This window comes from Melospiza georgiana, chromosome 7 (genome assembly GCF_028018845.1).
Source record: "Melospiza georgiana isolate bMelGeo1 chromosome 7, bMelGeo1.pri, whole genome shotgun sequence".
NCBI lineage: Eukaryota > Metazoa > Chordata > Aves > Passeriformes > Passerellidae > Melospiza > Melospiza georgiana.
This window is the reverse complement of record NC_080436.1, coordinates 35,659,179-35,684,258: the sequence shown is the minus strand read 5'-3', so window position 1 is coordinate 35,684,258 and position 25,080 is coordinate 35,659,179. Positions and strand designations below refer to the sequence as shown.

The 25,080-nt window shown below is 41.3% G+C and overlaps 1 protein-coding gene across 1 annotated transcript in view; it reads left to right on the top strand.

The window, feature by feature from the left end:
* The window catches only part of LOC131085937 (von Willebrand factor D and EGF domain-containing protein-like), a 172,589-nt gene that overhangs the window by 21,527 nt on the left and 125,982 nt on the right, over positions 1-25,080 (top strand). The window contains exon 2 of the mRNA XM_058028517.1: positions 18,097-18,281. Within this exon, the coding sequence (XP_057884500.1) occupies positions 18,097-18,281 (185 nt within the window). The remainder of the gene's footprint in view (positions 1-18,096; positions 18,282-25,080) is intronic.

Genomic DNA, 25,080 nt, shown 5'->3' with positions numbered 1-25,080 from the left:
CCATCATATGCTGACAGGACACTACCAGGGCAGAGCAAATATCCCCCCTTCCATCTATCAACACATCAAGCCACAGTGGGAAGTTCTCACCAACCAGGAAACCCCAAATGTGCAGCTGCAACCCCAAATTGCACCTCTGCAATTTGCTCCTGGTGCCTGTAAATGGTGATCCAGCCCCTGTGGCACCACCAAGCCCTGGTTTCTACAGGACTGATGCTTCCTGCAGCTCCCAGGACAGATGACAGAGCAGTGAGCCAGTATTTCATGTCACTCTTATTGTGAGCACATGGCTTTAATGCATGCAGTGCTCAAAGTAGCAAAACCCATCTTGGAAATGCCATTTATTTCCAGACAGTGTAATAAAGAAGGAAAAAGCCTAACTGGGTACTTAATTTGCAGTCATTAATTTACTTTCATGGCCTTTGTAGAGTGAAGGCAAAATAATATCAATGTTTAAGGCAAAGGGAATAGTGCAGAGCCATTAAGAGGGAAAAAGAACAGGTAATAGAAAGGGAACATAAATGCATTCAAAATCTCTTTTTTTGCTTCGTTTTTCTCAGAGACATTTCATTACAATCAGATATTTAGCAGTTTATTTCAAGACCTTAATAAGAACACAAGGCAAAAAAATGAGAGAAAGAGCTAAAAATGGGTATACCACCATGAGTAAAAAAGCAAATCATTAGAAACAAAAGTTGCCTTCAAAAATGAACAGAGAACTTCTGACATCCAAAGGGCAAAATCAGAGGTAAAAATTCAGTGCTTAACAGGAAAAAGTGAAAAAAGGATGGTTTGAGATGCTACAAACCAGCCAGATTGCCTTCCATGCGGGTTCCTCCTAATGATTTGCAACTTGCAGAGTTATTAGGAAAAATTAAGACTGGAATTTGTTACTGAGCTCAGTGCACATAAAACACAGCAACTCATTAGACCTGTGCACATGGATTTGAGAGGCCACAGCTGGACTACTGTGACTAATTTTGATCATCCTGCTGAAATAAAGCTGGACAAATTAGAGGCAGTTCAGAAAGTGAGCTGCAATGCTAACGAGGGACCTGGAAATGTGACCTGAAAGGAAAGAGAAAAGGAAATGAGCTTACCTCAGAGAAGGGAGCACTGGAAGGGGCTGTGATTATTCCTCTTACATGTGGAGCAGGGAGACAACAGCTGCCTATTCCTCGTGGCCACAGATGGTGGAGAAAGAGGGAAACAGCCTGAGCAGGGCTGGAATGGGGTTAGCCATGATTTAAATGGTGAGACACCTTGTCTGGTGATCACTGTTCACAAAACTCCTTCACCTGGGACTAGAAAAGGACAGAGAAACCTCACAGGTGCATGGCTTAGCAACCTTAAATCCTGCTTCAGAAAACAGGGAAAAAGATGGATTATTAAGAGCCAATTGCAGCATGAGAACCAATTCTCTTTTCTTACAGCATTACTGGTCTGGTAAAAGGCAAGTGTGAGGTGTGGGGTATCCTGCCTTCACCAGCATCTCCAGGACAAGGAGTTAATTGGTTTTGCTAATTTGTAATTGCAGAGCCAGGGAAATGGGGCTGAGTGTGTCCCATCTGCTGAGGTGTCTGACCCCTGAACCCACAGCTGCCCAAAGCAGAGCAAGCACAGAGCCGCTCTTCCCTTTCATGAAAAGCACAGAGGCTTTTTTCCACTCTTTCACACTGAAATGAAACAAATTCTTTTGAAATGTTTAGTCAAAGCACACAGAAAGAGAGGGAAAGGGAGAAAGATCCTTTTCTCCTCCCTTTCCCCACATCCACAACCCCCTAGTAGCTATCAGCCCAGGAGATAATGACATTTGGGAAGTTTTACCCAGGCAGACCCAGAGCAGAGCCCAAGCCCCTCATTTTGTGTTTTCTCATGTGCTTTGATTATGCCAAAGTGCAGAGTTCTCTCCCTTTTCTTTTCTCCCTTTTTTTGCCCTCCAGCAATTCTGTACTAAAAAATCACACAACAAGAACTTCAGTGGAGAAACACATCCTGTGAAAACCTCAGCTGTGGCGAGCCAACCTTTTCCTACAGAGGAAAATAAAAAATAAAGATTTCCATCAGAAATCTCACAGCCTCCTCCAACACCAAGATTCCAGAGGCTGCCAACTTTAGGTGCCTCGTATTTCTGCATATCAGGGTCGTCAGTCAGGCACCCAGAAAACAAGGAGCACAGGAGTAATGATCACCGCTGACACGGCTGGAGTGACTTATCCAGCATGACACAGCCCTCATGGCAGCCCTATCCATCACCTCCCCGGGCCAGCATTCCTGGAGTCATTTTTTCCCTCCAAAACATCAATACCAGCTAACATTTTTTAAACACTGCCATCCATTTCAGTCAATCTTATTCTTCATAATTTCAGTTTCTTTCTGTTGGGAAATTGGAGTGTATTTCACAGTGTGAAGTGTCAGGAGAACAACTGCGTCAAGGAACAACATCCTTTCCCCTGCCACTTATATTTGTTTGCTCTTGCAAGATGTACACAGTCACCCCAGCAAGAGATTAACTGTTCTGATGCACCACCACAGCCTGAGCACCTCCCAGACATACTAAAAACCTCAACATTCAAAACCTCTGCATGAGCAGAAATCTGATTTTTAGGTGGTTTCATCTTGCTACCCAGCCTTCTGCTGCCTTTTTTTTTTTTTTTCTTCATAACATTGGATCATTTAGATAAAATCTTAATGGTGAAGCTGCTGCTTGGCTGGGTTCTCCATGCCATTGCCTCAGCCTATTTATATGCAATAATCTCCCCAAGAGCTTATACTTTTCACTTTTATCAGGCAAAAAGCACGCTGCAATTAACATATAGCATCTCACTCTATTTACTTGCTACTGAATCCAAATACTCAGGGGCAAGCTGTTAGCAGGGAGAGAGTAAAATGAGCACAGAAAATCCATGCCAAGCCCTGAACAGACAGGAGTGTGAAGAAGCCCCCTCCTTGTAGAGCAGCAGGGGAATGCTTGGAATCCTCTCCTCAGAGGGACCTGAGATATTCCCATGAGGAGCGCAGCTCCAGCAATGGGAGCTGCTCAGAGAGATAAGTGCTTTGCCAAAAAACCCAAAACCCCCCAAAACGACCCCAAAACAAGCTCCCTGCTAAGAGCACACACCCATTTCACAGAGTTAGCTCATGTGTGACAGTCCCTGGGGTTGATGTTGGATGCAGGGACATTCAATGACCTTCCCCAGACCTTTCCTGCCCTGTTTGCTTTGACCTCCCATTGCAGTGCCCAAGGTCCTGTGGGACCTCAGGACAGCAGGGACAGTCAGCCTGTCCCCACAGCATCCCTCTCTTTCTCCTTCTGGCAAGGTTTTCCCTTGTGGACAGGGATTTTCCCTCCCCTCTCAGTGTGAGGTGCTAACTCAGCTGCAGTGTTAATTTTACTTGGGCCAGAAGAAGTGATTAATTGGTTTATTCTGTTTAATCTTGACATTGTTTGTTAACAGGTCCAACTTCTGCTTGATCTGGCAGGAAAACAACTCTTATTTTAGTTATTATAAATATATAATAACTATATAATATAGTTAAATATATAATAACTATATAATATAGTTATTATAATATATAATATATAATATATAATATATAATATATAATATGTAATATATAATATATAATATATAATATATAATATATGATATATGATATATAATATATAATATATAATATATATAATATAATATAATATAATATTATATAATATAATATAATATAATATAATATGTGCTAATAATATAATATAGAGTATAGTCATTATATGTAAACATATAATAACTATATATAATGAATATATAATAACTATATAATATAACTATAATAGAGTGGTTATGCACCTATCTTTTAAAAAGGGTGAAAAATAGTCTCTTCTGCATATTTCATGTTCACACTCATATGATGGCATGTCAGTTCTTTACATCCCACTCTCAGAAGAAAGGAGATTTAGCTTAATGACTATTTGCAGAGGATTTTGCAAAGAGCTGGACTGCCATTTCTCATGTAATCACAGCCAAAATAACCTGCTGTTGTAAGGAATCTTGGAAAGGACTTTGGTGATGTGAAAATACTGCAAATCATTATTGCAAATAAGATTTAATCTGTATAAAAATCCATGTCATTCTTGGCATGTTCCCTCAAGGTCTATCTCCTAAGAAAAGGTTTGCCTTGAAAGAGAAAGGGGAATTTGTCCTGCCTTAGAAGAGGATTTTAAATGATGGGACACGTTCCAAGAACAGGTCTGAGAAGAAAATATGGAGACTGCAACCCTATGATCAGAGCGATAATGTTTTTGGTCCCTGATTAAAGAGAAAAATTCCACTTTGATGTGCTCTCTGCAGCCAGGAGTCATGATAAATAAGCAACAAATACCAAGAAATGGCCTTGAGAGAAACCCAGAAATTAACTGGGGCTCGTGGCCACTGGAGTCAGGCCTGCCCTGCCTCACCCATGGCAGTGACTGAGACCCCAATGTCAGGTCAATCAACACATTTTCATTGTGAAGAACCATGAAAGACCATGAGGACCATGAAGAACTGCAACCCAAAAGGTCCACAAAGGTGGTAAGGACAGCTATCTCTCAGGATGGATGAAGACTGTGGTGCTGCTGAAGAAATATGTAAAAATCTTGCAGGAGTATCTAGGGGAAGTATTCATTTAGGTGCTTGTACTGTATGGGAGATAAATTACAATTAGACATCCTTGATTGAGGTGATTTGCATTTTGGACCTGGCTGTCTCACAGCCAGAATTTTAAAAAATAAAATAAAAAATAAAAAAGAGCTGATCCTACAAAGCATTTCATGTGAATGAAGGCAATGGAGATAAGGAAAACAAAACCACAGGGATAATTCACCTTGGAGCAAACCCAATGCTGTGAGTGTCCTTGGGTGTGGTTTGGGGTAACAGGGGGTTCAAATGGCACCAGTGACATTTTCCCCAGATCAGCAAGATCTACCCTAATTTTATTTTGAATCTGAAAAGCTCTTTAGCCTAGAGAAAAAGAGCTATATTTTTCTGAAAGTTTAATTTTTTTATCCTTTCAATGTCTTTGCAAATGAAATGCCTCAATGCCTCCTGCTTTCAAAATGTTTAATTTTAGGCTGACAAGGGGTTTAGCTTGAATTTCAATATTATCAATCATTCTTTGTGATTTTAAAGATTTTATTTCTCTGGGAAATTGGAAGGATTATACTTTAAATGGAAAAAAGTAACTTTTCCTCAGTGGACCAGTGAATTGCAAATCATCTGCGCACTAAATCTTCTGTATGCTGGTAACATCTGTTCAACAGCTGCCTTTTTTCAAAATTTACTGCAGCACACCATGCTAGCCATGTCTTTCTGTCCCTCCTACATGCAATCCTTCCCTTTCTGCTTTGCTCTGGGAGCTGTCTGTGCTTATATTATTGCAGCAGAAAAATGTAGAACATTAGCATCTGTTAATCCTTTTATACCTCAAGCCTTCACATGTTTGTCCAGCTCTGCTTTTCATTGTGCCTTCATGTCTCTGGAATAGCCTCAAAATTCCAGATACAGCAAAATAACCCATGAGTGTATCCTGGCCCTGTGGTGCTGCTGGGGGGCTGTTTTAGAATTAAGATAATTCAGTGGTTTAAGTGTGTTTGCTGGATCCCTAGGAGCAAAGTTTTACCCCACTTTGCAGGGATTTAGCCATTCAGATGTCATTAATATCAAGCCATGCTGCTGAATCTACATGTTCTGTAAGGGAATAACCTAGATTTGAGTCCCTTGCTTTGCAGCAGACATTTATTTCAGAACACAATAGAAAGGATGAAATGGAACTTGACTTTAGCCCAGAGTGTTACTGTGGCATGACAGAGGAGCAATGAGAGGCTGAGGAATACCTAGCAGAGATCTTTACACTAAAATTGGACCCTGGATTTTCTTCCACACCACATTTTAAAGCCTTTGTGGGTTAAAAATAGAATCCTGGAGTAGCACGAATTGGAACGGGCCCACAAGGACCATGGAGGGAGAGTTGAGAGATCATCACAGAGAGCTGCAGTCCATGGCCAAAAGGGCAAGCTAGCTTAAGTGATGTGGGGTGAGAATGAGAGTCCAGCAAGGAGGCATTTTGGTGTTAGACCTGTCAGTTTTCTTCAAGAAAATATGCATTTTTTAAACAGTGAAAAGAAAAACTCAAAGAGAAGAAAAATTCAAAGAAAAGAAAAATTCAAAGAAAAGAAAAATTCAAAGAAGAGAAACAGCATTGGAAGTTGGCAAAGTTAGAGATTTCTTATTTATATTTGAATAGTTAACGAAATTACAGAAACAGTGGTTTCAGTGGGAGGGGATCGAATGCTCAGGCCATTGTCTCAGCACATGGCAGTCATGGTTTGAAGTCAGGGAAAATCAGCCAGCTCCAAATCTCCCCATGAAGCTCAAACCCAGCAGAAAATGTCCCCAGGTCACCCTGCCCCTCTCACTGTTTTTTTGCCTTCTGCTGGGCCTGTTCTGCTGCCTGTGTCCCAAACACACCCAGAGCATTCAGAGCATTCCTGCTGCTGGCAAGCAACATTTATACAGCTCAGTTCACTATCAGAGCTAGTGAGGTCCTCATTGCTGAATGCAAAAGATGAGCACTGTGGGGGAAAATTAAAGAGAAGGTGCTCTTGAAGTCACCTGTGGGTGAATGTGAGAGGTGTAAGGGCTGCACCACCACTCCTCAGTCTGTCACAGGCAAAGCCCTCCTTGTTCATGGGCTGGTAGGTGAGTTATCCAAATCCCAGGGTCAAAAACATCATCACATTTCTCAAAATCATCATCACAGTCCTCAAAATCATCATCCCATTTCTGTGCTACCCCAGCCACGCTGGGGGTGCAGTGGGAGAGGCAGCAGCCACTCCTGCACAGGGAACCACAGCTGGCTCCTGCACTATTTGCAGTTATAGGTCCACAACTGTGGCTTTCAAAGTGGCATTTGAAGCTTTAGGAACATCTAAACCTTCTCTGAACAGGGTTAATTGTAGAAAACTACAGGAAGTTTGCTGCCAGGACTTGCAGGCTAACACTTAGCTATGTGTGGCTGTGCAGGATATCAGCAGATGCCAGACAGGTCTACCTGTACAGACCCTCTGCTCTCCAACCAGCTCCTAGAATGGAATCACAGAATCACAGCTTCATTAAGGTTGGAAAAAACCTCTAAGATGATTGAGTCCCACCTCTGGCCAAACATCACCTTTTCAACTAGACCAGAGTACTGTGTGCCACATCCAGTCAATTCCTGAGCACCTCCAGGGATGGTGACTCCACCACTTCCCTGGGAAGTCCATTCCAATGCTTAACAACCTTTTCAGTGAATAAATGTTTCTGATTTCCAACCTGAACCTCCCCTGGCACAGCTTGAGGTTACATCCTTTTGTCATAAAACAACTCATAAAACACAAAATGACCAAAGCCTGACACTCACCAGGTTTCACATAATCAAATTTTACAAGTTTCAAAAGCAACTCAGCAATGACTGCAAATTGCTAAAGAATAAAGTAGTAAATGATAAATTGATTGCCTGCTGGTTCTTTGTGCATTAATTTGTGTTATGGCTTTCCAATCTGAAATTGCTTGACTAGATTTTTTGCTGATTGTTTTTTATTTTTAGCTCAAATTGCAAAAGAAATGACTGTGGTAACCTGAATGCATCAAGTCTAATGAAGAATTGATCAATTGTCATATTGTAGGGTTTTTCTGAGCACTGGTTACTGGCCTATCTTCTCAGGACGAAAATTGCAGTTATTAGCCAATTACCAACTAAGAATGTAAAACTGAGTCTTGTTTTGATGACAGAAAGATGGAAGAAAACCTGAAATGCTGCCTGTCTGCCTGTTTACCTGGGGATGGAGATGCACAGATAACATTTTCAGTTCAATTATTCCCCAGCAAAATAACTGAGATCTGGTTGCTTCCCCCTTCACTTCAGCAATGCTATTTTTTAAAGCATGTATTTCACTAAAAGGTGTAACTTTATTTCATAATCTAAAAGCATGTTCTGGCTGTTATCAGGCAAGAAGGAGGTGGAAGAGTAGAATGAAAAGCTCAGCATGGAAATGTCTCCACAGAAATAAAAAATTGCTAGGATTCATCTCATCTGGTGAGAAGAGCTGTACTGCATTGTCAGTGTCTGAGGAGCAGAGTGGTTCCCATTGAGAATACTCCATCTGGCAATCTGATGTCCCTTTATTTTCTTTCTAAAGAACACAAAGTGGCAGTGCTATACCTCCTGTAAGAAACACCATGTAGATCATGGTGGAAGAAATCCCCATCCCATTCCAGCCCATCCCTGCATGGGAAACCCTCCCACAGCTCCATCAGCCACTGAGGGACAGGGCTCATTTCTGCTCATTTCCTCTCCTCTGAGGACACAGGCACGTTTTTAAGACAGCAGAAGCTTTAAAACACACAGACCTACACTGTGATCAAAGTTAATGCAGTGTAAATGAGAAGAAATCAGTAGGTTTGCCTTCTGCACGGCTGATCCTGATCAGAGCACAGCTGCCAATAATGCGCACCATATGGGGCAGCAATTGTCTCCTGTTTGTTCCTGTGCCTCCCTAATCCCCTGTGAACATGCAGATCTGTACCTGCAGCTCTGGCTGCATGGCCACAGAAAGGTGTTGGGCTTTACATATATATAATTATGGAGATGGTTTGTCTTATTATGGTAATTACATCCTAAAAGGTTGCACAGGTAGCAGCTGTAAATGTGGTGAAGACTCAGCTGATACCAGCTGAGCTGCATTTTCTTTTACATCAAAAAACAGCTTATAGCTGAAGGCCTTATAAGTTCCTGAAACCTTACTATTTTTATTGATGGTCCTACTACTTCTGGTAAATAAGCAGAGATCTGTGGAGCAACCAAAGCAGAGATGACCCTTAATATAAAAAAAAAAGAAAAATCGGTGCCTGTTAGAACCAAGAATTAAATTCAAGTAAATAAAAATAGCAAACACATTTATCTGGAGGTTTTTGTCTATAGGAACTGAAAGCCTTGCTGTTTCATGGTGTGAATAGGCAGTACCAGACCTCTGCCAGGTGCTAGAGACACAACCAGGTGTGTGAGATTCCCTGGAATTCCATCATGGCCCAGGGAAAATGCTGGCTGGAGCTGATACAATCCTGTTTCCATGGGAGGAAGACACTGACTTCTTTTAGGTTTGAAGATACCATGACTATATGTACCCAATCAGGGCCTTTCAAAAGCTGAAGAAACAAACAGTGGGGATTGCTGATAAATTTGGATTTTAGAAATCTATTAGGCTTAATGTCGCAATTCCACGGTTGGGAGTACACAGCTTTATCTTATCACAGTGGCCAGGCAGGCTGCTGGCTATTTCTAGCTCATGACCTTTTATTTCAATATTTTTTAAATCCATCCATAGTGCTATATTGCATGAGAAGAACGTTTTGCATCCACAGCAGGAGCTGCTATGTGCTATGAGCCTGTTTCATATCAACTCTCTCACAGTTTCACACAGCCCACAAAGGGATGGAGGACAGGGTCAAAGCAAACCTAAATTTTAGCGGAGAGATCCTTCCAGGTTAGTGCAGCAGCTGGGAAGTGGAGCATGTCTGTGTGCATTACTGCAGCACTGTAACAAATAAAGCCTTACTCCAAAGGCAAGAGGGAACCCAGCCATTCATCCTAAATGTCAGTGCCCTGACAGAAAAGCCCATTATACACGTGAGGAGCTGAAGCCACTGTTGTGCCAGTGAATGGGATGAATAACAGCAATGAATAATAGCAAAACAATAGCAGGAAAAATTGCCTGGTCACCCAGCATCCAACAGGAGCTGAATCACACCCAGGACACACAGCAGACCTGGAATTTGGCAGCACTGAGCTGCCTGCACTCTGAGTGCCCTTATCTGCTCACCAGCCTCTGCTGGAAGCACTGACAGCAAGGGAGTGCTGACACTTTCCCCAGCTTAATATCACCCACATCCAGCACTGCATGGAGGAAGTGCAGGAAAATGTGGCCAAAATTCAGCATTATCCGTGGGGGCAGTCTGGAAAAATGTGTGGCTGGCGAATGGTAATTAGCCAGTGTCATAGCTGAGGTGTAGAAACACCTCCAGCTCTCCATGGAAATCAAATTTCCATCTGAATAGAGCCCTGTGGCTTCTAAAATCAAAACCTGTGAGTTTGTTTTTGTTGCTTCTATTTAGGAAAGCTAAATTTGTGACTGTATGCTCAGCTGAGATTAGGAGGTAAGAAAGACCCTTTTCCTTGATTTCACTTTTTCATTCTGAGGGATGAGAGCAAAATAGACCAATCAATAACAATAATGATAATTTTCTTTTTATTGATTTTTATTGAGATGCCCTTAAAGGCATCATGATTAACTTAGAGATAACTTGAGGAAATTTACGAGGCTTTGAATTCTGTTGTGACACAGCAATAGTAAGTGATTTCTATATTCTGACTCTCAGCCTTCCTGGCTTTAGGACTGAGCAAGAATGAGTGAGGAGGAGATTTGGTCAAACATAATAGAGCTATTGACACAATTTGGCTTTGCTGTTTTTTCTAAATGGCACATTTATTAAATGAGGCTGCATTTTGTAAAGAAGGTGCACTGACTTCACCTGGCCTGTACAACTGCCCATTGCTTTTTATCCATGTGCTTTTTATCTTGTCCTTTTTGTGTCCCCCACATCATCCATGAGAAATTTCCACACTGATGAGAGATTCCAGACAGTGATTCTTGGAGATTTAAGCCTTTTTAAAGAAAACAATTCTGCTGGACACTTCTTGGCTCATTTACTTCAGTTGGCCACGCGTGCATTATCCCTGAAAATAAAATTATCCCTTCATCTGCTCTATTTATAGAACACTGAAGAAGGTGTTGTTCATCCCATCTGCAGTGAGAGTTCTCCAAAATCCACAGTAACCTGCCAGGGAGATACTCACACTTTGCTCCCACTCTCCACAGGGACCCCTTGTTTTCACCTATTTGATCAGCCCCTCCTGGCCCCACACAAAATGCTTCTCTGCCTGTCCCTGCATCCTCCTGTGTGAGCTGTGTGCTGCTCATTATTCTGCAAATTATTCAGGGGATACACAAACCAGAAGAATATCTCACATAATCAATTCCTCCTTTCTAAACCACCAGTTAAAAATAGAAATGCAAGGCAAGATAAGAGATAGGAGCGTGAATAAATAATTGTTTGCTCTGGAACTGAGTGCTGGCCCTTGGTTTGTCAATAGTTTATTGCTTTACTCCACAGCAGACCAGGATGACAAGTGACCTTGTTCCCAGACAAATGAAATTCAGGTGCATTATAAAGCAACACCTTCAGAGTGTAGGTTTTTTGGTTTGGTTTTTATTTTTTCTCAGATCTGCCTGTTATTCAGTACAAATAACATGTCATATTCTTTTCAGCAGGTGCTCAGCCTCTTGCCTCTTCCTGGGTCAAAATTTCTATAATTACATTTATTTTGCACAATGGCTCATTTATCTCTATCAATTTTGCCTTGTGAATGCTTTGTGACTTGTTCAAGACCTGGCCATTACGAGTGTGTGGTGTTTGTACAATGGGCTCCCTTATCATTTCAGTTCAGTAGGAGGTTCCTCTGCTTCTGAAATCTCTGAAAATAGCTTTATTTATTAGCTATCAAGGTTTTTAATACAGTTATTATGCTTTATCTACCAGAGGAGCACTCATGGTTCAGGCATTTTAATATAGTGATCGCTGTCACATTCACAACAAATTTCTGCCTCTGAATATCATTAAGAATGAAAATTTTTGTCATCAGCAGGCAGAATAATTGAAGCAAAAATCTTTAAAGTATTGGTGAAATAAGGGCAGGAACTTTTATCTTTAATAAACTGTCAGGTGTTCCTTAGCTACAAATATCTACTAATAGATGTTTGTTCACCTGGAACATGCAACCACCAAAAGGAATTTTTAAATGTTGTCAGATGGGTTGGATTATACTGAAATTTATTTTGAACACATCCATTAAGAGCTTGGAAAGATTTTCCCTTTCCCAACATCTGCCTTTCCTTCTCTACACAAACTCTCTTTCAATGTGTGGTAAATGACAATTTGGGGAAGAGATGGCCCTGACATGCTGAAAGCTTCAGAAACTCTTACCTGAGATTTTCTACATCGCTGAAATCCAGCCCCTGAGCGTGGAAGTGGCTGGTGATAAAATTTTTCCTTCTGTTTCTAAAACAGAAATATAAGAAAGGGAACAACACATCCTTTGTCTGCAATTAATTTGGAGTTATGGTTTATTAGCCTCAGCATTTCAGAATGAGTTTTCCAAAAATATTTTATAATTTTCCTATGAAGAGAAAGTCAAACAAAACAGAAAAGGTTCTGTTCCACTGTGGATTGTAAGAAACAAAACGCAGAAATGTGAAAATCTGCCACAGAGGGAGGGACCTCAAAAATTTACTGTATGTCACACAAGTGTCAAAAATTTGAGTACTCACGCATAATTTGAAATACTTTTTTTTTTTTAATGTATGTATGCTTACATACATATGCCTACATGTATTTTTGGGGCAAACTCCAGATTGAGTTTCCACAATATGGGAGGTGATGGCAAGAAGGAAATCTGTATGTGGGGACCCATCATTCCTGGTCACAGAGCAATCACAGCCCATCACCAAATGCTGCTCTTGGTTAGCATTGCCTGCATCAGTCACTGGCTTTGCAATCACCCTCCACACAAAAGTTATTTTACAATTTGCCAGCTATTTCCCAAGGCTTTAGAATGCCCTTTAGATATATTGTGTGGCTTTGCCCAAAGCAAACATGCCCCTCAGGCTTGTGGACTATATTTCTTGCAGGGTTACCTGGCTGCCATCACCTATTGATATTATTTGATTTGCAGCCGCTATTCAAAGCAAACAAACAAAATCTCACAACTTCTTAAACCTTCCTCCACCTAAGCCACTGATATTTACTGGGAGCAGGAGGGACAGGTAAAGCTCTATTACACTCGTACTCATCTGTCTTTGAAAAGGAAAGCAAAGGTTTAGCAAGTTATTTCCTTATGATTTTTCAGCCGCCACTCTTAAGTTTCCTGGGTTTATCTCTGATATGGCTGATGCTGCTTCTTCCTATGGCCATGAGCAGGAGGGACAGACCTTCAGCAAAATTACCCAAAGCAGCGTTTTTCTCATCAATACCTCTGCCCAAAAAGTGTGCAGGGACTCGGCTGTTTGCAGAGCATCCAGCTTGAAACAGCAGTGGGTGTTTCCGGTGTTAAATGTGTGGGCAGGGAGGGCATCCCAAAGCAGGGAGTCTCCCAAAGTGATGATGTTCACCTTTCCAGAGTCATGTTTGGCACAGAAAGGGCCTCCAGGCTGTCCCCAGGACCTGCTGACACAAATATCTCCTCCAGCTGTGGTCACATCAATGTTTCCTTTAGCTGAGAGCCAAACCCCTGCCCACAGCAGCACGTTCAGTTCAGATACCCATCTCCTGCTCATTTTCCACGCGATATTTCTGGATGCTTCTGCCTTCTGCAGGAGGCTCTCCTCTCCCCAGCGAGCCCACAGGCTGCCCCTCCTTTCCCACACATTAACAGATGACTCTGAACACCCAGGCATTAACAGCAGCATTCCTGATGGCTTTGATGGAGACAGGCTTTTCCCCAAGGAACCCGCTCCATCACGCCACCAGAGTTACTCAAATGTCATTTTCACTTAGCAGATACAGCAGGTATTATTATCTGTTTGCTTTCAGTGTCAAAAAGGAGCTACTCAGTGTCTCCTTGCCACAACTTTCTGACACAAAATTGTTAAGTTAAAAAAAAATAAAAGCTTTTGAGTCTCTAGTAAGGCAAACAAATGTTTATGTCTTAGCAACAGCTCCTTGCTATATTGAGTTGGTGGTAGTTCAAGAAGCAGCTCTTTGCAGGAGACTAAAGCACCAGGTACACCCAGCATTTAATTCCAACAGCTCTGGATAGAGAGCCACAAAAATCTCACTGCAGAATGAGTCATAATGACCAGTTCCCTAAAAAGCCAGCTTTTTCTTTTTTTTTTTTTTTTTTCTTTTTTTCATGGGCCCCTTAAATACAATAGTAGGAGTAGTGCTGGATTAAATTAAATTTGTTATCCTAATAAAACAAACATTTCCTTTTTAAGACAACCTAATCTGCATAGCCCAGAGCAGCACTGGTTTCATACTAGACATGAATGTGGACATGAAGGGGACAGCTGGGATGTTGAGCACTTCATGGCTGTCCGTAAGCTTGACACCTGCACCAGAATTTAAAAAGAATAGGAAAGTTTCATCTGATTTGAATGTAGCTGCAGCTACAAGTACAAGGTACAAGTGGGCATCTCTCAGATGAAGAACCAGCAGGGCTCAGCTGTGCCTTCTTGTTGTTTTCTTTTAAATAACATTTTTATAATAAAGTCTGATGCCTTTATTCATTTATTTCTGCAGGAAAGCCAGTGGTAATTAACTCGCACCACAGCCTGCAATTTGCATGTTAAAGTTTACAATCACCCTGTCACGGGGCCGTGATTAGCACCATTTTACAAGGGGAACTCGGTAATTGAGGGTTTGTTTTGCTCATGGCTCATGGCCGCAGAACCTGGGTGAGGCTTTTTGTGCCACCAGGGTCTGCTCTGTGTCAGGCAGGGGACAGAACCCGTCAGGCTGGCTCCAGGGCAGCGACAGCAGATCAATTTGCCATCCTGCCCCTCAGTGACAGCCTGCCAGCGCAGCTGAACCCAGGCACAGGTACACAAACCCACTCTGGCAGTGAACTCAGGGGAAAACACACCTTCAGAGGTGGCTGTTTGAGACAGGGCTGCTTTGGGACCAAACACATGGCTTTTTGCCCCAAATGCTCTTAAATTCTCTTTTAAATTCTCCTGAGGGACCTTGGAGGTGTCCCCCATGTCCCTCCCTGGCCTCTGCCAGGCCCATCTGCAGCGTTCAGCTCCTCTGGTGATGATGCGAGAAAGCCTTCTCTAAACTACTGCAAACAAAACCATGCAAGGGATGAAAAATAATTAGCCATGTGTCAGTGTCTGATATATTTGCATTGTTTAGACAGAGTAGTTAATCACTGGTAAGACCACAACATGTGGTGTGAATTTGGATTATAGCTAATACATATCAAGCAGAAGGCTATTAGTTACATCTAAAGGCACTATTTGATATTATTATTGAGAAACTGAATGCAATTAATTACATTACAATGTCCTTGCAAGATTCCTGTGGCAAAGAGCTGTTTGCTTTTATATTCTTTTTCCTTTTGTTCAGACAGGAGCCAATTCAGGCAAGCAAAAGGCATCAGGAGCCAAGATTCTGTCCCCATTAACACTCCTGAAGCCTTGAGTGGTACTGGAGGGGTCAGCAAGGGTCTCCATTTTTTCAAGGGGTTTTAAATATAGGGTAAACTTTTCATTTTTGTAAAATAGTTGGTCTGCTGAAATGTCACCTCTTCCCTTGGGCTGGGAATTAGCAAAGGACAGTCTCCATGTGGTCTCCAGAAAGGACTTCTGAGGGAAGGAATTTGATCCCATATTTAATTAGAGGTGCAATATTTCCAAATGTTCCCTCTCTGAAATGTCTCTTACCTATAGGAAAGAAAAGCTTAGGGCACTTCTTTTTTATTTAAAAAGGCAATTGTATTAATTCAGCAGAATTTTGCATTGGAATTGCAATGGCTTTGACAGTTTAGCTCTCTGAAAATTGCAATAAAGCCTTCGCTACGCTACATTTTGTCCCCATTTGTCTTGTGTACCATTGCCTTGCCTTTGGCACAATCAAAATAATCTTTAAAAATACTGCCATAAATGGATTGACTTTGACCTTCTGAGTATCTTGTCAATAAAATAAAAATGATAAATGTGTTTCAGAGTGCCACTGGCGCAATATTAAAGCAGAGTTACAATCTGAAAAGTGACATTTGAAAAATTAAGTTGTGGGGAGGGGTCTTATTCTCTGTCAGCGGTGCCACATAAATAAGCTCTATTTACAGTGAAAAGAGGTGATTTTGCTAACTGCCAGTTTGTGCAATTCCTCTGATGTGGCCTCTGCCTCTTACATCATCATTAGCAATTAAAGATTACTGCAGCAAGGAATTAGCTGAGCCTTCTGCTGCTGAGGCAGAGCAGCTCCACCTCAGTCCCCTCCTGTGCCCACTCTGCAGGGCTGACGTGGGGAAAAGGCACCTGGCCTCATCAGGCAATGGCTCAGAAAACCAAGAAAAGGCCATTTATGCTCGGCTCTTCAGAGATAAACAACTTCTAACAGAATCACCACAAGGCCTCTTTTTATTAGGTGAGAAGAAAAGAATTCAATATTCTGTAAAAGTCAAGAAATGTATGAAAATAAACAGGGCAGGCGAGTAAACAAACGCACGTCAAGGGGCAGCAGGTTTGATTCAGAGTTTGAGATGCACACACACAAGCCCCGATGTGCTTGGCTTTATGCCAAGCTCAAGTGAGTCTGACCTGTGGCTTCAATATTTGCAAGCCTAACTTGAGCTGATTTCTCAAAACCCTTTGCTGGTGTTTTTATACCATTTCTGGGTTTTTTTGTCTTTTCTACATTTCTTGTTCTTAATCTTCTCAGCACATATTTAAAAGCATGTGAAGAGCACTTTGTACTTGAGCATCAATTTATATAATGATTAAATCTTTCATGCATGTAGTAAATGAAATTAAAACCCCACATACTTTCAAAGGTCACAAGGCTTTGGAACCACAAAACACTTGATTTCTGAGGAGGAGATACTCAGATGTTAATCCCTAAAATTAGGCTGAAAACACCTTAAAAGGTTAAGGAGTTTGGTCCTGATTCAGATATGACGAAAACGTAGATAACGAAGATCTTTATGTTACTAAGCTTCCACCTTTACATATGTAAATCTAGATTTGTTTCCCTTGAAAATTATCCCAATCCTAAAACGCATCAGAACATAAAAGGATATAGGTTAGTCTTGGTTTGAAAAGACAGGTGTCTGCTAAGGAAGGCAGGAGCCTTCATTCAAATGGAAAATGTAAACCTCCTCCCTCCAAATTATTATAATTTTGAAATTAAGGGGCTCTCAGGCAAAGATATGGGAATAGGAATAACAGTCCTTTACTAGGAAAATTAAAATACAAATGCCATAGTACAAAAAAAAAAAAAAAAAAAAAACAACAAACAGTGACAGCGTCAGAACAGGACTTGGCTCCCTGTGGGTCGGGGCGGTGTCCCAGCCCCATCCCATGGGGGCTCAGCCCTCCTGCAGTGCCAGCTGTGGCTCTGCTGCAGCAGGGATCCTGCACAAGGGGGGAGTTTTCCTCTGCAGCTCCAGGGCTGCTGCAGATGGGCCTGGGCTCCCTCTGGCAATGCAGGGCAGCCCAAAGCTGCTCCTCTGGCAATGCAGTAGGAAAAGGCTGCTGTGGCGCCCAAAACCTTAGGTTATATCCAAGTAGAAATTCTTGGTTCCTCCCCCCTGGGCAGAGCGTCTCCCAATGGGATGATGGAATTTTATCAGCCATGCAGGGACACTCAATGGCCCATGAACAGAAGATAATTAATAATTAATGGCCCATTAACAGAAGATAATTTGTCACTATAGGATGTGAAAGAGCACAAACACACGCCACTGCTCTCAAGGTGAAGAAAAAATGGAAGTTTATTTTCTGACTCCAACATTTATAGTTTTTCAAAAATGACAGTGGATTGAAGATGCCACCTGCAGTCCCACCTCTCCAATGACACTGGACAAACCAACAGTCCATCAAATTTCTCCTCCTTCATAAAAGAATGAAAAACAATGAGTATATTTACAGAAACTGTGTGAGAAAGTTCGTTACAAGAATGTCAACATCAGAAGGCTTAGAAAATCTTAAAAGGCAGGGCGACAATAATTAATAATTAATAATTAATGGCCCATTAACAGAAGGTATTTCCCGGAGGGAGGATTGGTTGTGGAAGAGATAAAGAAAACTGCCCAATGAACAGAAGATAACTGCCCCACCTCTAACAGACAGGAATAGAATACACACACCCATTTCCAACCTCAGACAAGATTTAAGCAGTTATTAGTGGTGTCCAGAGGAATTAAAGTGATTAACTAACAACTCATTGCCCTCTCCAATCTCCCCAGCTCCCGAGTGCTGGCCAGGGGGGCACCGCATCCTCCGCGACCCCCGCAGGAGCACCAGCTTCGACTCCCTGGAGCTGCAGAGGGCGGCCAGCCAGGAGCTGGTGTGCGACCACTCCTTGCCACCGTCATGGTACCGCCTCATGCTCGGCCAGCGGCCCGTGGAAATGCCCACCAGATGTGTTGAGGTCAGCAGAACCTGAGCTCTCCCCTGGGAGCTGCAATAAACCCTCTGGGGGGCTTTCCTTCCCCATCCCTCTCTGTGCTGTCCTAGGCTGTGCATACACTGGGGATACGGGGGTGTGGGGTGTGTTGGAACCCAGGACATTCTTCTGGCTGCCCTGGAGGACTTGAGACCCTAGCAGGGGGCTCAGAGACCTTGGCACGGAGGCAAAGACACCTGTGCCTTCGATTTTAGCCCATGGAAAAAATGAACAACTTTGTATGAAGAGTTACAAGTCACAAGAGTTTGAGTAGAATGATGGGAAATTTGTCACAAGGTGAAAAAGTAGAATTTTGGGGTTTTTAGAATGGAGCTTCAAGAGGCAAGATGGAGGAATCTGGGCATGTCCTGTCTTTCTCCTTCTTCTTCTTCTTCTTCTTCTTCTTCTTCTTCTCCTCCATCTTCTGCTGTGATGGTGACACTCTGGATTGGTTTAGAGTAGAGACAGACTGTCTAACATAGGTGATAGGTATTGGAAAATTATTGTAAATAAAATACGCGTAGTTCTTAGTATAAAAAGATAACACCACCCCAAGGGCAGTCAGTGTGCACCAACCTGCGGGACAGATCTCAGCAGGTCAGAGAAAGGATGTAATAGATAAGAGAAAATAAACAACCTTGAAAACCAGAGCCGAGGAATCTCAACTTCTTCTTTGGTCGCAGGGCTGGGAAAAAAGACTCTTTAATACCTCAGGAGCCATTTCAGTAACAAAAAACCCAATAGGAAAAGCACTTGAATGGTGGTGGTGATGATGATGATGATGATAATAATAATATTAATAATAATAATTAATAACGACAACAAAACCTCCACCATCACCATCAAACCAACAACACCACTGTCACATGCAAGGGGATCAGTCAGAAACCAGGGTCCCCATGGAACAGCCAATATTCAGCCAGGCTAGGAAATACAGCATAAAGCCAGGTGTTTTTCAACTCCACAGAGAGATTTTTTAGTAAACCATGTATGTCACCTCAAGCTGTGCTTTTTCCAAGCAACTGTATGGCTGTAAGAATGGATTCTGCAGCCTGTCTCTTCTCCCATATAAATTATTATGAGTTAGGGACTTCTTCTGCTGATGAAATCAGAAGGGAAAAATCAGAAAAAATATTTAAAGTGATCTTTGGGGAAACTGAAGGAAGAGTTAACGTTGAACCTCTTTCTGCATTGAATCAATTCTTGCATTCTTTAGTTTCATAAGTATGCTAATGGCTTTGTGGAGCAAAAAAGCCTCTACCATTCTCTATAAAAGAGACAAAACAATAATTATCTGGTTTTATCTGTGTTTAATATGTATGACAATAATGTTTCACTTGCAATCATTGTTGTCAGAGCAACTTCAACCTCTCACTAAAGTCATGACCACCTCAAATATCCCAGCTTCAGGAGGTTAGCATAATTTCAAACATAAAGTTAAACAAAATTATTCAGAAAATAATAAACTAATTACCATAAATTATTTAAAATATTAAATATTCAACCTAGAGTGCCAGGATCTTTGGTTTGGGGTGATTCTACTCTAGCTGGAGAACCCTCTCAAAATTAGCAAAAACATTTTATATCCATTCAAACTGGACCTGTGAACTCATCACAACTGAAGTTTACCTTAATAATTTAACATTGAGTGAAATGTTAAGAGATAGTTGTTATTTCTGTAGAATTTTTAACACTTTGCATATATAAACTATAAATCTTATTGACATTAATTAAGTGGCGGGCTTATTATTGAAATATTAATTTCATTTGACATCCTCAAATATCCCGATGCACTATGAAGTTTTCCAGGTTGCTCTGTAAGTGTACATACATATTCTATAATATTATTTAATTTTTCATTATATTTCAGCAATTCTGAGTGTGCAGCAATGCTATTTGAGATTGCTTTTTTACAATGCATGCTTTTGTTTCTTTTAATCTCTTCTCTGGAGTTTTTCATTCAGGTTTGTGAAGGTATATTCATTAGTTTAGTTTCTTATCTTGTAACATAATTCTTGCCATTGGTTTCTTCATTATCCTCTGAATGGCAGTAAATCTCTGCTTCGCCATGCTGATGAAGAATTACATCTGTTAGATGTCAAAACTGAAAGAATACACTTCTTTTAGATCTTCACCTTCTAAATCTGCCTCTACATTCTATCTCTTCCACTTAATTAAATCATTGTTTGATTTGGTTTTCCATTTAATTTCAGCAAAACCTCTGGAACAAACTAATTTAAATTAATAACTGTGCAGCTTCCACTCCTTAATAAGCAGTTATTATTGGACATTCCAGTCTGGCTGGAGCGAGCTGATTTTAATTAAAAAAGTCAAAGACAAAACCTTGAACAGATAGAAGAGAAAAGAGACCAAATAAAGCCTGACAATACGGCTGCAGAATTAAAAAGTACATTACTCCAGCACCTTGTAAGATATATACCCAGCGATAGCATGTTGATACTGGCCAGATACAATTAGCTGCTTATCAACAGATGAGATTAACTCCTTAATTCAGAGCGCTGGTAGGTAAGGGTTCCTGTCACCCAGCTGAGCTCAGGAGGGATTTAAGCCATAAAAGAGATTTGGAGTGTGGGAGAGAAGAGTGGGAGGACAAATGGCTTGTGCTGGGGTGTGACGGTGTTCACAGGGGTCTTACGTTGAGGGAAGAGATGAGGATCTGACTCCATGTTTCAGAAGGCTTGATTTACTATTTTATGATATATATTACACTAAAACTATACTAAAAGAATAGAAGAAAAGGTTTTATCAGAAGGCTGGCTAAGCTAAAGATAGAACAGCAAAGGATGATAACAAAGGCTTGTATCTCGGACAGAGAGTCTGAGCCAGCTGGGCTGTGAGTGGCCATTAATTATAAACATCTAAGATGGACCAATCCCAGATGCACCTGTTGCATTCCACAGCAGCAGATAATCAATGTTTACATTTTGTTCCTGAGGCTTCCCAGCTTCCCAGGAGGAAAAAATCCTAAGGAAAGGATTTTTCATGAAAAGATGTCTGCGACACGGGAGGGGAGCTCCCACAGCCTGACTCCTCCAGGCAGCCTCTCAATGCCTGTGTTCTGAGCCTTGCCATGAAACAAACCTCCACGACAAGAATATGTCCCTGTCTGCACATTGTTTCACAAGCACAGGGAGTGTTAGATTCACACAGGGGGGGTTGTGAGAGCCCCAGAATGCAGCCCTGCTACAGCTCAGGGGCACAGCAAACTTTGCACTGGAAAACGAGCAGCAGTTCTTAAGGAGCTGTTTCTCATCCACTCATTTAATTAAAAAAGGGGGGAAAAAGGGGAGAAAAAACAGAAGAAAACCCCACAAGCTACAAAGTGAAAAAAAAAGACAGAAGAAAAACCCAAAAGCTTTTATGTCAGAGAAAGTGAAAATATTAATTGCATTCCTGAACTTGCCATGCCTTGAATCCAAGTGCTGTCCATAAACTTATTCCTCCAGTGGCAAAATGTTTTTGATTGAAGGAGCTTTCCAATTTAGGCTTTGCCTGCTGAATTTCTCAGGGCAGGTAACAAATGATCCTGACCTTCCTCCCTCTGTTTCTTCCTTGCCTTTCCCCCCGTGCTCCCAAAGGAGGCACAGCAATTATCAGATCCTGGACATGCACTCCTGGCCACAGCCACTTCCCTATCCAAAAATATATTGTAGTAGAAGTCCAATAAAAATTTGCAAATTTTGGATCCTCCTGTGTTGAGGCTGCTGCTGCAGATCATGGTTTGTTCTTCAAGAACTGCCAAATCTTCTGTGAAAGGCAAAAACACTGAATGAAAAAAAGTACAGTGGAGCTTTTACTAAGATTAAAGCAGTATATTAAGAAGCAAGAAACAATGCACAGACATGGCCAGACCATAGTAAAATGACCTTCAGAGGAAGATTAAAAGATGGAAAAATTAAAGCTCAACAGAAAATCTATTAAAAATACAGAGAAGTACTTAACAGCCAATATGGGAAAACACACATCAATTACAGAAATTCCAGCTGAATTCTGAATTCAAATAATACAGGGTATATGCATACACCTGGATACATATGGGCAAGCCCTGTGGGAGGCACTAACATTAAAAAGAAATGTGAGGGAACATCACACACTGATGTTATTGAAGCTCTGCTCCACAGTCAGATAAAAGATCAATCTGTGGATTACAGCAGAGCAGTGCACGCTGCTGCCTGTAATGCAAATTCAAATGCCACACCACACTCACAGCAAAGCCAGAAATGGGCTGAAAATTCTCTTCTTCCCGTGGAGAAGTTCCACTGGCCCCAGGTGCTTGTCCTCGCCAGCAGCTGAATGTATTTTTCTGGAGGGAATGGCAGGAAAGGGGAATAATTTCATTTTTTGCACAGTAACAATCTCCAGCAACCCTTGGTTCAGAGACTTCTGGGTTCAGACACTTCTGGGTTGTTCAGTTTTCTTGTGAGGGCAAGAGGAGGGGCAGGCACTTGGTGACAGTGACAGGACCCGAGGGAATGGCCTGAAATTGTGTCAGGTGAGGTTGAGGGTGGATATTAGCAAAAGGTTTTTTCCCCAGAGGTGGTTGGGCAGTGAACAGGCTCCCCAGGGAAGTGGCCACAGCTCCAAGAACTGCAAGGGAGTGACCCACAGGTCCTGACAGAGCTCAGGAGTGTTTGAACAATGCTCTCAGGCTCTTGGTGTGACCCTTGGGGTTGTTCCTGTGCAGGGACAGCGTTTGGACTCGATGATCCCTGTGGGTCCCTTCCAGCCCCACAGGTTCTGTGATTTAAATTAATTTCTCTGCCATGTGCCAGCCCCATAACTGCAATTTTTTGGCACACACAATTCTGTATCAAGCTTCTCTACGGGCTACTTATGGATATGAGACTCTGTTAGAGACCTGTCCAATAACACCTGCCTGTGATGGGTTATCAAGATAACTTACAATGCCTTTCTTCAGAAATTTCATCCTCTAAATGAGCAAAACCCTCTCCAAATCTGAGCGTGGTTTAAATTCATGTGCAACTGTAAATGTTCATGTAAATGGAGGATGTGTTATACCAACCCTAGTAAGGGTTGATATTTTCTCAATAGTTTCATTTTTAGCACTATAGGTTTACTTTCTTACACATATACTAGGATCAAACACAGGTTTAAATGCTAATCTTTGGTGTATAAAACAAGGTCATGGTAAAGCATGGCAAATCTAACCTGCTCATGATGCTTAATATGTCAGTCCCTAAAGGAGAAGATTTATTTTTTCCATACTTAGTTTCATTCTCTCCTCTTAAACCTCTTGGAGAACATTTTATACTCACAATCAAAAATCACAGCACCTCAGCTGCATGCCATTAATTTATTATTTTGTTCCAATTATTATTTTGCTCTGAATCCAGCCCCACTTTGATTTGCAATTGTTCTATGAATTTAAAAGCAAGTGACACTTTCAAGGTATTATTTAATCTGTAATTCTTTCTTGAACACTTACGTGAATATTCCAACTCATAATGCTAGGTATGAAGAGCCTTTGTTTTTCTTGCTTGTTTTTCAGACATGCAAAACCCCTTCTGTAGAAATTACAATTACAGCCTTTATTGTTCAGAGGCATGTGCTTAAAAGAAAAACAAGACAAGCACCAGTTTAATTGCTACTACAGATATTCCTGACGTAAACTGATTTCTGTGGAGTTTGGCCCCAGTCTGAAATTAAAAAAAAACACCAAACTTATTTACTTTAACTAACTACAAAGAAATTAAAAAAAAAAAAAAAAAGCTAAAGTAAAGTTTTGAGTGGGCAACAGATGCAAAATCATAATGCTTTAACTGCCAACCAGCAGCACACCAAAAAGCCTTCCATCTCCATCCAACTAAAACAATGCATTCCTCACATATGGTGCTACTTATTTTTAACAGCATAATTTCAGCAATACCCAAGTGACAAGAACAATCGAGCTTGATTTCTTTGTGCAATTATGAAGAACCACAGTGTCCAATCAATCAAACTGGTTGATACTCCAAACCCCAAGCAAATGGAAGGAGATACCATTGGATTAAACAAGAATGGCTTGTTCCCTTGTTTTGGCAAAGGGTGAAAACTTTTTTTTTATTGTTTAGGTTTTCTAAATTGGATTATTTAAATTATTATCTGGTGTCTAATTAGGAATCAAAAATACCTAATGAATGCTTACCTGCCACATTGAGGTGTTGCAAAGATTAATTGGGTGAGGTTTATAAAATGCTTTGAAGATTAAAAACACCACTTAATTACAATTGGATAAAGTATGGAAGGATACTAAAGAAGGCTGCCAAGAGACTGAAGCGTCCCTTCTGATTGGAGAATTCTCCTTTGTGCAAGCTGGACACCTGAACCTGTGGAGTTTGCTCTCCCATGGAGGCAGCTGTGTAATTCCTCCTTCCTTTTGGAAATGCTGCTGAGTGAGACTCCCACGTCTCTCCAACATCCCTAAAGCAGCAGTGACTGCAGGCATTGCAGGTAAATGCTCTGTTTTAAATGCCAATCATTTGCTGCCTCTGTATTCAATTTTCTGGTTACTCTCCCAAATGACAGCTACAAAATTCAATGCAAATCATGACACAGTGGGGACTTGAAAATTTTGGCTCTTTGAAGCCTCTTCTCCTAGATTATTCTTCTAAGTTTCTTTGCTTTTTTGTTTTGTTTGGGTTTTTTTCTGGGTTTTTTTCCTGTTCTTATCTCTACTGCTGTTTGAACATATGAATATACATTTGCCGTTGCCTTCCCAGGTCTGTCTTCTAACTCACAGAGGCCTCATGCAGCAAATCCTTTT